Genomic DNA, 12,160 nt, shown 5'->3' with positions numbered 1-12,160 from the left:
AACAAAGCCATTGCCCAGTAATTTCATATGCACTTTAAAACAGATACCTCCATTCAAATGAAAAGTAATGAAGCCCTTATCCACTATTTTAATAGCAACACTACTCATTTTAATTAAGAGAGTTATTATCATGGGCAAGACTATCTATTTCAAAGAGGAAGAGGGCAAATATTTTCAAATACATTTTTACAGGGGTGCCCAAAGGGGATGGTGCACAGTGAGTCGTTGAAATTTTTGGAGGGCCAATAAAACAATGGACTGGTAAGGTTATGACATCAAAGATGACTGGTTATCAGTTTATTTTTCCATTCAAACCTTTTTGGCCAACCTAAAGCATTGAGTGAAAGTTTACTCATTTTTCCTATTTTGTAACTGGATTTCTTATCATTATGGTTATCTGAAATGACATAATTTCATCGTCATAGCATGCTAATATTTTCTCCATGGATATTCACCACGGATGCCTTTTCTATGATTTCAATTATGGCTTTTTCGATGCAAGTGTTTAAATTGTGTGTGACAAAGCACACCCTTGCCTAACTCCTTCCCTAATTTCTGCAACTTCACAGCTTGGTATTAATATAAACTGAGGATAATTATCCTGTCATTCTAAAAAAAAAAAAAACTATCATTTCTTTAAGGATTCTAAGCATTGAGTTCTAATGCACATTGTTAAATGCCTTCTTTGAGTCCACAAATGCTAAGAACATGGGCTTGGTCTTTTAAATTCTCTTTTCTATGAGCAGCTTATGGGCCAATACTGTTTCTCTTGAGCCTTTGCTTTTTCTGAGCCCAAATTGGTACTCATCCAGAAACTCTTTTTCTCCTTGTCCTATTCTTCTGTAGACAATCCTTGTCAATATCTTCAATACATGTGTTGTCAGGCTTTAGGTCCAAAACTTTTCACACTTATTCACTTTTTTTCTCAAGAGAATCAGGATTCCTTGTCAATTCTTCCCTCATGAAGTGCTTTGGAATTTCACCTGTTGAATACATTTCACAAATGATTTTGTACACATGGTTCAAGGTATTTTCTCTAGCAGTTTTGATTAGCTCTGGTGGAATATAGTCAATTCCAGATGCTTAACTCATCCACAGGTCTCTTGCTGAAGCATCAAATTCTGATCTTAAAATCCTCTGCCATCTTTAACTTCTTCCCCTCAGTTTTTGATAGCTCTTGTTCTAAGACTTTCTGTTTTAAAAATCTTCCACATATCTCTTCCATCTCTTGACTTTGTTCTCATTTTCAATTATTAGTTCCCCATTTTTTCTCCCTTAGGTTCTCTCAACACTTTCCTTGAAGTGGCTCCTCACTATACAATAGAGTGGTTTCCTATTAGAGCTCTGTGCCTCATGCGTGCATTGGTAATCTCAGATGATTTAAAACTCCTATCAACTCGTAGAGAAACTAGGTCCCTGTGACGTCACGTGAAGTGGAATCGCATGGGTGCCAATCTGGCCTTTTTCAAATGAGGCTAAAATTGACCATTAACATTCATCTAAACTGGGATTTCTCAAATAATTTGTATATTATGAATACACTAATGGTGGGTAATGAATCGCAATCAATGCCTTTCGTTTTCTTTGATGAAGGAAACTACCCTATTGGCCGTTTCTATATTTCCATAGAAAAGAATTTTCTGTTCATCTTTACAAATATTCTTCATCCACATTTCTCTAACCCTCCTCCTTTAATGACAAATCTAGTTTCTTATCCTCTGGTAACAATTCTGCCCATCCTCTATGTTTCTTTCTAGTACTCTCTTCTTCTTACGATGAGCTTTGAGACTTCATGCACGAACCATGTTTTATTCTCAACTACTATTAATAAGTTTAAATTGATAAGTATGAATATGCTACCGAGGACATCATGAGCTCCAATTTCGAAAAGGCTACACAAAGAAAACATGAAAAAGATCTGTAGTTTAGGTGAAAGTGATGGACATAATACTGATACTGCAAAATAATGATGGGAAATGACTTTTGAGGCTACACAGATAAGATATTAAAAAGTCCTGCTGTTTCAGTTAATAGATTTAATGGTAATGCAATAACATAATACTTGACTAGAGGTAATGCATCAAAATTTTGATGCTAGAATAAGCCATCAGTCTACCAAGTCCAGCTGACTCAAAAGACATCAAATCAACAAAGAAAAGATATTTAGAGTTTATAATTTAAGAGTCTGACTATTTAGGTTATGAAGTGTTTACCAAGGGTCTATGGCACATGGCAGTTTTTGGCAGACTGGACCCCTTATACAGATATTAGTCCCATACATCAATATCTTTACGGTTCTAAATTATTTCATGGACCTAATAATACCAGACACCTCCTAGATAGGGACAAGGCCAAGTCTGGAAGTATTTGGTGGCAGCCTCAGCTCAGAAATAAAGCAAATGTTTACCAAGATATGAAGTGTTTCAATGAGCATGGGGATAATTGGAACATACTTAAATCTATTAATATAGCAATAATGTGATTCCACAAAATAGAAAAAAAACATCCGTAAAACGATAAATCAGGATCAAAATTAAGGAGAAGATTTGGCATTTACTCACTAAGATGTATAAAATATTGTTTGTGTAATATTTGATTAAGATTTGATACAACTCGTATATTACTTTTAGTTGAAACAAATGTCAAAAGGAATGCACAACAGAGTATTAAATTACACCTACAATGCAAAAGAGCTAAGATAAATGCTAAAATACAGTAGAAAAGCATGAAAACGTTCCTCCTCGGGAAAAGGTGCCATTCATATATAACTACAGAGCATAAGAAACACAAGCAAAGGAGCTGACAAAGTAAAACTTAGCAGGCCTAATGATACATTCCAAAAAGTCAGTGATGACCTCCATTAATATATCTACCCATTCGATACATTAATTCAGTAGACGTTAATAGTTTTACTATTTGATGTAAAGGCCAAACGTTCACTGAACATAGATATTGAAAAAGTAATGGTTACAAATAAGAATTAAATGAATAAATTAGAAAAAATGACCAATCACAAGTATGGAGGAATAATCCATGTGCCTTAACCTAATCTTTCACTCTCCAGAGAACGATGGCTTCAACTATAATGCATATCTCGTAGCCCTAAGTGCCAACAAAAGCTGTGTCGTGCAGAGAACCTGAATGAACGTCAGGTTGACGCGTGATGTACATCATCTAATAAACAATAAAATGGACACAAAAAGGGAAATAAAAAAAAACTAGTATATACTCACCGCAAATAATGCCCAAGTTAAGGCAGAAAAACCACCTCCATGTAATAGAACTAACACTGGAACAGGCTCCGAGGGCATTGAGTCATCATCTTCAGCTGCCTCTGATTCTTTTATATACACTCGAAAGGTATTGCCATCAATTTGAACGTCTTTCTTAACGCCGAAATACTGACTCCAAAGAACCGGGCTGTAGTCCCTTCTACGTCCAGGCATTCTCTTCATTCCACTAATTATAAGACATAGAATTACTCAAACATTTCGGACACATTATTTCATAGGAAAGCAAATTAATAGCTTCTACGGAAGAAATCATACACGAGCGCTGTTTTAAGAAATCAGAAATGATCGACTTGGGCTATCCCTTGATGGAAGATTCCACTATAAACACTTTATGGAGAAAAATAGCACACGACAACTAATGCAATGAATAAATGAATACAGTCATACCCATGAACCGAAGTACTCCCATGGGATAGTGGAGGCAATTTATCTTTCATCAAAGCTTTCTGCAAAGATGACATTTTCAAATACCTTTGTTATTGCAGCACCACTGCAGCTTATATACATAAAATAAACCCACTTGTTTACCATTGGCTAGTATAATTTCAGGGACAAGGCAAAGCGTTCAAACGCTGCAATACCAACATAAAAATTTAAATTCATCCCAGGCAGTCCGAAGACAGAAAAAAATCGAAAATATGATAATTTTTCTCAGAATATTCTATAAAAGGCGATAACACGACTTTTCATGTCCTCCTTAAATTGTAGGACCACCGTTTGCGGCCTTCAAACACATTCGTCAGGTCTTGTGAGACTGTGAAAAGTCGCATATAATATAATTTGCAAGGTAAACTAATACGTTTATAAAATTTTTCTCGTAAAAATATGAAAATATAGCTAATAACCAAATACATGAAATGGTACTACAAAGCAAATGAAGTTGCCCGATTTGCACAATGAAATGTAAAAGTTTTGGTTGGTTGCAATGTACGCCCAAAGTATATGCAATCTGAACACTTTCTGGGCTGCTGGTACGACATTTCCCGCGAGAGAATGAATTTGAAATGTAGGATCTCTGGAATTTGGTATTGAGGACTACTCTCTGCGGGCATATAGGATATCTAGGGACATCTTCTCATGACCATGACGGATTTAATGCAGCTCATCATTAGGAGATGTTGGGGTCACAGTTATTTACTTTGTGATAGGGTTTTTAAGGGGACTTGCTCTGGGGAATTACATTTTCAGATGAAGTTTTCTCCAACAAAAGAAAAATTCAACAGGGGTAGAGAAAGAATATCTTATATTAAGGTGAATTCGGGTAAGCATGCTTGCCCAGTGGGTTGTAGTGCCAGGTCTTCGGAACTGATACCGAGTGTAGCCTTCAGACATTATACACTTTTAAATCCCCAAAGAGCAAGATGGTGCAAGGAAAGTATCTGGCCCTCCTATTATGCATGTGAAATTCATTTGCCTGTGGTTCAAGCCTACTAGTATGTGGTGAGCTATCAAAACCAACCTACAGGTGAAGTTATTGATTGTGGATTCATTTGAAAGCATTGCATTTCTCCTCAATTATGATCTGAGCCGCAGTAGGTAGTCAATGTCTCATGACAGTGGTGCAGCGAGGGGGGAGGTTTGGAGGATAAACCCCCCCCCCCCCAGAGCTTAAGAGAAATTTTTAAGTTTAATCCATTTTACTTATTTGAATTGATATTACTAATAGAATATTGAAAGGATTAATAAAATATCCCTCAGAAAGCCGTACAACTCACCATTTATCTTAAAATTCTGCAATTTATTAATCTCACACCTACCGCTTATCCTGGTGGGTATTCCATACCCCCACACACCCTGGTATTAGTTGCACCTAAATTGCTAAATGCACCAGCCTTAATTCCTAGCTGGGCCCCTGGCTCACCATACTTATAAATTTGACTTATCTTTCACAGAGTCCCCTACATTGCCTTAACATTTGGTGTGGGAATAGTGTGTGAGAATCAGAGAGGACTCGGAATTTAAAGTGTCTTCAGATTTATATTCAGATATATTTAGAGATTGAATTAATTATGCGAGTTAAGAAAGAAAAATTCCTTAATCGTAGGGATCCATGCATAATATTTTGATCCTGCAGCGTGAAAGACTGAAATTCACAAAAATTGCTATGAGAAAAAATTCTCATGGACCAAGAATCAAACCACAGAACTATTGCTTCTGGGCCACCATGCAGACCACAACACTATCCAGGTTCCTGGATTCCCATGGCAATTGTACCGAGGCTCATGATACACGTTAGGTCCTCGCGGTCTGTAAAGGATGGCAACGAGAGGGAAAAAGGACTTCAATGAAGCCATAACTGGTGTAGAACCTCAAACCGGCTTTAAAGCAGCTCATGGAAGTAATGCTCAATATTCCAATCCTGCTGCATGAATAGCGGTGAAATTAGCATGAATTCTCATGAGAAAATTTTTAGAGGGATCCTTGTTCAAAGAACACTGACCATTTTCAGAGAGGGAGGGTGGGTTTGGGAAGTTAACCGTTCCAACTGTGAAGGTACATGATACACTATTCACAACTGGTCAATTTTCTGTTTTGTCATACTTCCTTAAAGGCCAGCATACATGAATGTATTGCAGGTTGCCTGCCACAAGGATTGGTGGCAAATGAGAGCTCTGTTAATTCAACTATGCATTTGGATAAAGCTCTCCGAGGTCCTGATGTGAGAGAAAATCCATGGAACTGACATCATATTTTATAACCCTCATCATTTCCTGAAGACAAGGAATGTGACAAACCTTGAAACAGTGCATGCGGATTCTGTGTTGGCTGAAAACTTAACACAATTAATTCACGGAGCAAGCATCACAATTTTCTAATCAATTGAAAATGGTCATAAAACTTGCATATTGAGGTATGAATGCCAATATTCTTAATGACTGATACCCCTTTACTCAAAAATATGGTCACTTGGACAGAACAAAATGTATTAATAAAAATATTGTCATTTTCAGTTGAAAGTTCATAACTTTGAAGCTAACATCACATCTTTAATGATCTGTAATCGATATGGATTGGCAATCTCTTAAATTTTGACTTGATTGACATTTTCAAATGCATTTATATTTTACAGTTTTCTCTGACAAAAAATGGCACCCTGCAGTATACACTATATCTAAATGTACTCTAAACAATTTCAGGTATTTTTACAGCTTTCCTAAGTGGTAGAAATAGGAGTTTTTTTTGTAATTTGATGACTTGTGGTAATCACACCATCTTTTAAATAGCTGAATAAGCATTTTCATTTCCCAAAAAAAGCAAACATACACAAAGACACAAATTATATGCAATTCAGAGCATATTACATTAGCAGTGATGGGCACTCAAATATCAGAATAGGAACTAAAATCAAGGAATGTACATAGCTGAACAACATATACATTATGAAAGTTTACAGTAAAAATCATTTTCTTACCAAAACAAGTCAAATATTCAAAGTATAAATTACTTTACAATTACACATATGAATGAATGTATACAAAATCACACCAATTAGCAGTGACCTAAAACATTAAAACTAAAGAAAGCTGAAATGTAAGATTGGCCTACAGAAAATTGGCCATTCATTAATGGGGTATTGTCAGTAATATTCAATGAAGCACTGTACGAGATAGCTAGAATTATTGTGAATAGGTAGGTGTGTGTTAAAATGAAGAGCTAACAAACTTTTAACTAATGCTTGCTCAGAGTGTTGGTGCTATGGAAAAGTTAAATGCACACTTCAAAACGTATTATGTATAACATTTTGAATGTATAATTTTTCCAGGCTTGTGAAAGTGACACATTTTTTAATGGAGCTACAAAAGTTGACTTTTTAAAATAAATACACACCCAAATTGTGGGGTCAAAAACACTACATTCATGGGATGAAGATGTTATGCAATATTTTATGTAACACCATGTTTAATTTAAAGCATATCACTGGCAGTAGGCAAGCAATCTTTACTAAATAGAAGTGCACTGCATTAATGGCAAATGACATTTTTCTCTAGAGACATGAAATAACTATAAACCAACTTTAAAGTCTTCAATGTAATCACAGAAGTTAAACCATTATCTTCAAAGCACATGGAACTCAATTCATTTGTCTCTAAGAGCTCTGACTTGTGCAGTGAGAGAGCCACAACTATTAAAAGATTTTCCAGCTCAAGAAAGAGAAAATGGACCAGGAGACCACTAAGTGTCCACATTCATTTGATGAATTTGGCTGATGATCCTCTGAAATAGAAATATCACAAAATAATATTATTTATTTGATAATATGCTCTTTGACAGTATTTATGACACTAAATTGCAATAAATGAACAATTTGTACGCATGGCTATATTGAATGCAAAAACATGCCATTAAGCATTTTTTTAATGGAAATATTACACAAGATGCAGAGAAAGAATGACACTGAAACAAGCAAAAAAAACTGTTCATGAATGAATTATACTTGAAGATTGATAATTTGGACCTCTTTCCTTTCAGAGAATAATTAAACTAACCAAAAATGTCTGTTATAAGCGTGTATATGTATGTCAAAAATTATTTATAAAAAGGAATATTTTCTCCACTCTACATTTTTGCAAACCTAGCAAGAAAGTTTCACGTAAAAATGTAGCAGGAGTAAAATGAACACATTATGTACTGTTTCTTCATCGGCATTCTTATTTGAAAGCAGTGCCTGGACCTTTGACTCAGCCTCAGCCTGTTTCACCTCATGGAATGTCTTGCTCTTTCCCTCCTGATACCATCACTGAATACATTTTGTCTAATTTGTTCTAAAGGTCCCAAAGTCAATTATTTATAAGCAAAGGACACCTTCTTCTTCTCACTACTTAAATTAACAAGTAGTTGCACAGTTATTATCCACCATCAGCACTCCAAATTTGGCTGCAAAGGGATTGATCAATAATGACCCTTTCAACCTTGCTGGCGATAGGAAGTCCATTACCTGCCCAATATTTAACCAGTCCTCTACCTGACCTCAAAAGCGGAAGCCCAAGTCATTGAGCAGTTCAACCTAAGATCCTTTCTTTAAATTGTTTCAAGGTCAGTTTGTGGAGGATACCTGGAAGTGCTAAGGTGATTCTCCCTATATTTCGGTCATTGATGACCGAGCATGTTCTTTTTCGGTAACACAACACCACATGATAGATGTCATACGGTAGCCATTAGGGATTTCATCATATGACATGTGGAGCGCTATTAGAAATTTTATTGATTGAAGGAGAATTATCTGCTGCTGCCTCCCCTCCCCCCACAAAATCCTGGATTCGCCCCTGCCAGCTGCTGTATAGTGTAAGAAGTGAATGAAAATGGAAGTTTTTGATGACTGAATTACACACTGTCCAAAAAAATTATATATCTAAAGATGGAAAGATGGAAAAAATAAAAATTTGGGAGAATTTCCTGAACGGTTTCCTATCAGAGAATAATTAAACTAAATAAAAATGTCTGTTATAAGCAAGTATATGTATGGCAAAAATTATTTATAAATAGGAATATTTTCTCCACTCTACATTTTAGCAAACCTAGCAAGAATGTTTCATATAAAAATGCCACCGACTAGACTATCTAGGATGGGTGTTGCAGACTAAATTTCCCAAAAACTCATTCTTCGGTGAGGAAAAAAGTTTTCCCTAATCATAAAGTTCAGGTGATACTAACTGAAGTTACACTGGTGCTTCATTTTATCTCATAGCCCCTAAGATGCAACACAAATAAGTTGTAACCTCAAATTACCAAGGAAGTCAATTACTTGACTATTTTAAATAGGTTTAGGAATGCAGGAAGACCAGATATGTGTCAAAAATCAAATTACAATAAAACTGAAATTTTTAGCTATTTGTTTTGGTGTTACATTGTATGGGATAAGATGAGAGTGACAGAGCTCATCTATATTAAAAGAGATGATACATATATGTATTATGTTTTAAATGCCAAAAGTAAGCCTCGTATATAAATGTAACGTAACTTATTTACCAAGATATGTAACTATATGTAACTAATTTACCCAATAACTTACCCAAAACCTGCCATAAAGTCATGCATATTGAAAATAATTTGCTATGAACCAGAGTTGCTGAATGGCACCTCTGCCCATGGCCCAACATGCACTCAAAATCAACCAAAGGTCATTGCAATAGCCTACTCAAGAAATTGAATCCTAATGTATATCCACATCCAGGAACCAACATGTATTGCAAAACCTCTAAAACTGAATATAAACAATGAGCACTACTGATTACGAATCATTCATTAGCAAAAATTCTAGTACCTTCATCAATTTATGAAAGAGAAAAAAGTGGATCCGAATAAAACCACAAAGCATAAAAAAACAGCTTAAAAAATCTAATTCTATTTTAGGAATACTGCAACCAAATACCATTAATTTCATCAAGTACTTGCATCAATTTATGAAAGGGAAAAAAGTAAATCAGAAAAAACTACCAAGCATTAAAATACACTTCTAAAAAAATCTAATTCTATTTTAGGAATACTGCAACCAAATACCATTAGTTCCCAAAAGCACAAACCACCATAAATTAGAGCTAAAATATACTTAACACTTATAGGGTGGAGCTGTAGTCACTAAAATGTGATACTTAGGAGGTTGAGCTGAAGAGAAAACCTGGATAAGTTTCTCAGTTAACTGACCTGCATTAGTGATGAAAGACCCCAATATTCCACACTTCACCATTTTAAGCCGTGAAAGCCAGGCAATAAATAAATATAAGGTGATGGCTCACTTCTTTTTTGATGCTCTAGGGGAGGTAGACTGGAAGACACTTGATGCAGACATTAGATTTTCTATGTATTGACCCAAAACTTGATTCTCAGATCTCAGCTTCAAATTTTCTTCTTTTACACTATCAACTCTCTGAGACAGATCTATTATGAAAAAAACCAATATGGATCATGGAATAGATAGATTTTTTAACATTAAAAACAAAAAAATAGGAAAAGCAGTTATTTTTATTCTCGATTATAGTGAGATATATAATTATCTATTACCAATTTTTCGACCAACCTTTGATGAAAATCAAATTTATAGTAATAAAAAACATGAAATCACATGGTGCCATTGAAAACAATGAAAATAGGAGGATATTCTCTTAAAATTACCTCATAAATGAATATAAAAACCCACTCCTTTTTAAGTACTGATGGAAATAGAAGATTATTTTTACAAAATATGAGAAAATGATTGAATTTTGGTTGACACAAAATGTCTATCATACTACCAGAACCTCAATTGGCTTATACCAGCTGAGATACTTGATTTATTACATCAATTCCAATGCAATCAGTGGTACACAGTACATATACAGTAGAGCCTTAGATGTATAATGACCTCACTAAAACAATTTTTTTTGGTCTGTGAATAAACCCATGAGACCCTATGAATTTCTAACCTTCCTCAAGAAACTTTTCACTTATACTATCACATCGGTTATGAAACATATGTTATAATGTCCCATAACAAAGTAGCTCCCTCAAAAAACTTGTGATAAAGCTGTCCTAAGGATTTATGGCATATATTTAAAGACACAATGGCACACAGACAAAAGCAAAAATTGCAAAGAAACTAATCATTAACGAATTATTGCAGAAGATTGATAATCTGCATGAAGCAAGACCAGGAGCATTTTGAAATTATGATTCATCCCATGGTTGGATCATTTTCCTTCCAGTAAGCGATTTGGCAAAAGATATAAATAAGGTTTATTGACTATCAACTTCTTTAGTCACTTCCTAACCTATCTTTCTCTCGAGTTATTTCTTTAATACAGTAAAACTTTGATTTTACGGAGTTGGAGGGACCGAAATATGCCGCACAGTGTAAAATACAAGTGTGTAAAAATCAAGAGTTGGTATTGAGGAGGAGTATAATTTTCAGGATAACACTTGCTCATTATTTTTAGAAGGCTTAGTCATACCTTTTTGTACATATAGTTCTCATTTAAGCCAGAAACGGAACCAGAAAAAGTCTCATATGTGAAGTTTTACAGTAAATGAGCATGAAATACTTTTCAATCACATCAGATATATGTTTCCCGGATTCAATTACTCATTTGGAAGCAAGAAAATGAAGGCTAATTATTTACTCACAAGCAACACCACAGATGACGTGCTACCCTAAGAGAAACAATGTTGCATTCCTGAACAATGTTTCCCATGGTTGAACAAAATGGTTGAATTGCCAGATTATTGAATTGATTATAGAATTGGCACTAAGATTACTTCTGTTACCCAGGAGAAATTTCGGAATGGTGATACTAAATGCTCTCAGAGAAACTAATTTTCGAAAATATTCTCATTAAAAGCAGTTTTCAGGATACCCGTTTAACCACAGGCGGACAAACAAAGATTGGAGATTGAAAAAATGAGATATCTGAGGATAGTTATCCAAATTGACCCCATTAAGAGGAAGAAAAATTTCGCTAATACATCGCAAAGGCTTTACACCCTGGGCCTGGGTTCAAGTCCTGGCAGTAGCAGAAACTTATCAGAGATGGCACTATCCCAACTTGAGTGTAATGTGGAGGGCACTTCCAGTGCACCACTCTGTCCATTAGATGGGACGTTAAGCCCTGGTCCCTTTTGAGCTTATCATTACAACCTGGCTAATGCCAACATAGGGTTCCCATCCCCCCAGCCCTTACTTCATGGCGCTAATGACACCAGCTGTCGGTTACCTCCTTCCAAATAGCATACCATAGATAATACGGAGCACACAGGACCCGGGATATTCGGAAGTTCAGATTTTTCCGGTGTTTAGATCACCTTTTTTAAGAGAACTATTTAGATAACCGAAAACTACCGTCATGCCGCCAATGATGAATAAAAAAATGATTATTAGTCCGAAAATTTTTCCCACT

General features: G+C 35.4%; 2 protein-coding genes across 5 annotated transcripts in view; both read right to left on the bottom strand.

Moving 5' to 3' along the window:
* Window positions 1-3,872, bottom strand: part of LOC124171465 (protein phosphatase methylesterase 1) — a 57,490-nt gene extending 53,618 nt beyond the window's left edge. Inside the window, exons 1-2 of one of the 3 annotated variants that reach the window (XM_046550647.1) lie at window positions 3,765-3,872; window positions 3,234-3,459 (exon numbers count right to left, since the gene is read on the bottom strand). In XM_046550647.1, the coding sequence (XP_046406603.1) occupies window positions 3,234-3,455 (222 nt within the window). In that variant the 5' untranslated portion in view covers window positions 3,456-3,459; window positions 3,765-3,872. Of the gene's footprint in view, window positions 1-3,233; window positions 3,460-3,548; window positions 3,568-3,680 lie in introns of those variants that run through there. The other 2 variants (XM_046550639.1, XM_046550655.1) reach the window with 2 other exon arrangements.
* A 2,635-nt stretch (window positions 3,873-6,507) lies between these two features.
* LOC124171453 overlaps window positions 6,508-12,160 on the bottom strand; it is a 42,704-nt gene continuing 37,051 nt past the window's right edge. The window contains exons 11-12 of one of the 2 annotated variants that reach the window (XR_006867725.1): window positions 9,936-10,169; window positions 6,508-7,508 (exon numbers count right to left, since the gene is read on the bottom strand). Coding sequence is in view for 1 of the 2 variants with exons in the window: in XM_046550628.1 (XP_046406584.1) it covers window positions 7,481-7,508; window positions 10,028-10,169 (170 nt within the window). In the remaining variant the exon portion in view is untranslated. The remainder of the gene's footprint in view (window positions 7,509-9,935; window positions 10,170-12,160) is intronic. The other variant, XM_046550628.1, reaches the window with a different exon arrangement.

This window comes from Ischnura elegans, chromosome 1 (assembly GCF_921293095.1).
Source record: "Ischnura elegans chromosome 1, ioIscEleg1.1, whole genome shotgun sequence".
In the NCBI taxonomy this organism is placed as follows: domain Eukaryota; kingdom Metazoa; phylum Arthropoda; class Insecta; order Odonata; family Coenagrionidae; genus Ischnura; species Ischnura elegans.
The sequence above is the reverse complement of the archived record's forward strand: the minus strand, read 5'-3'. Positions and strand labels throughout refer to the sequence as shown.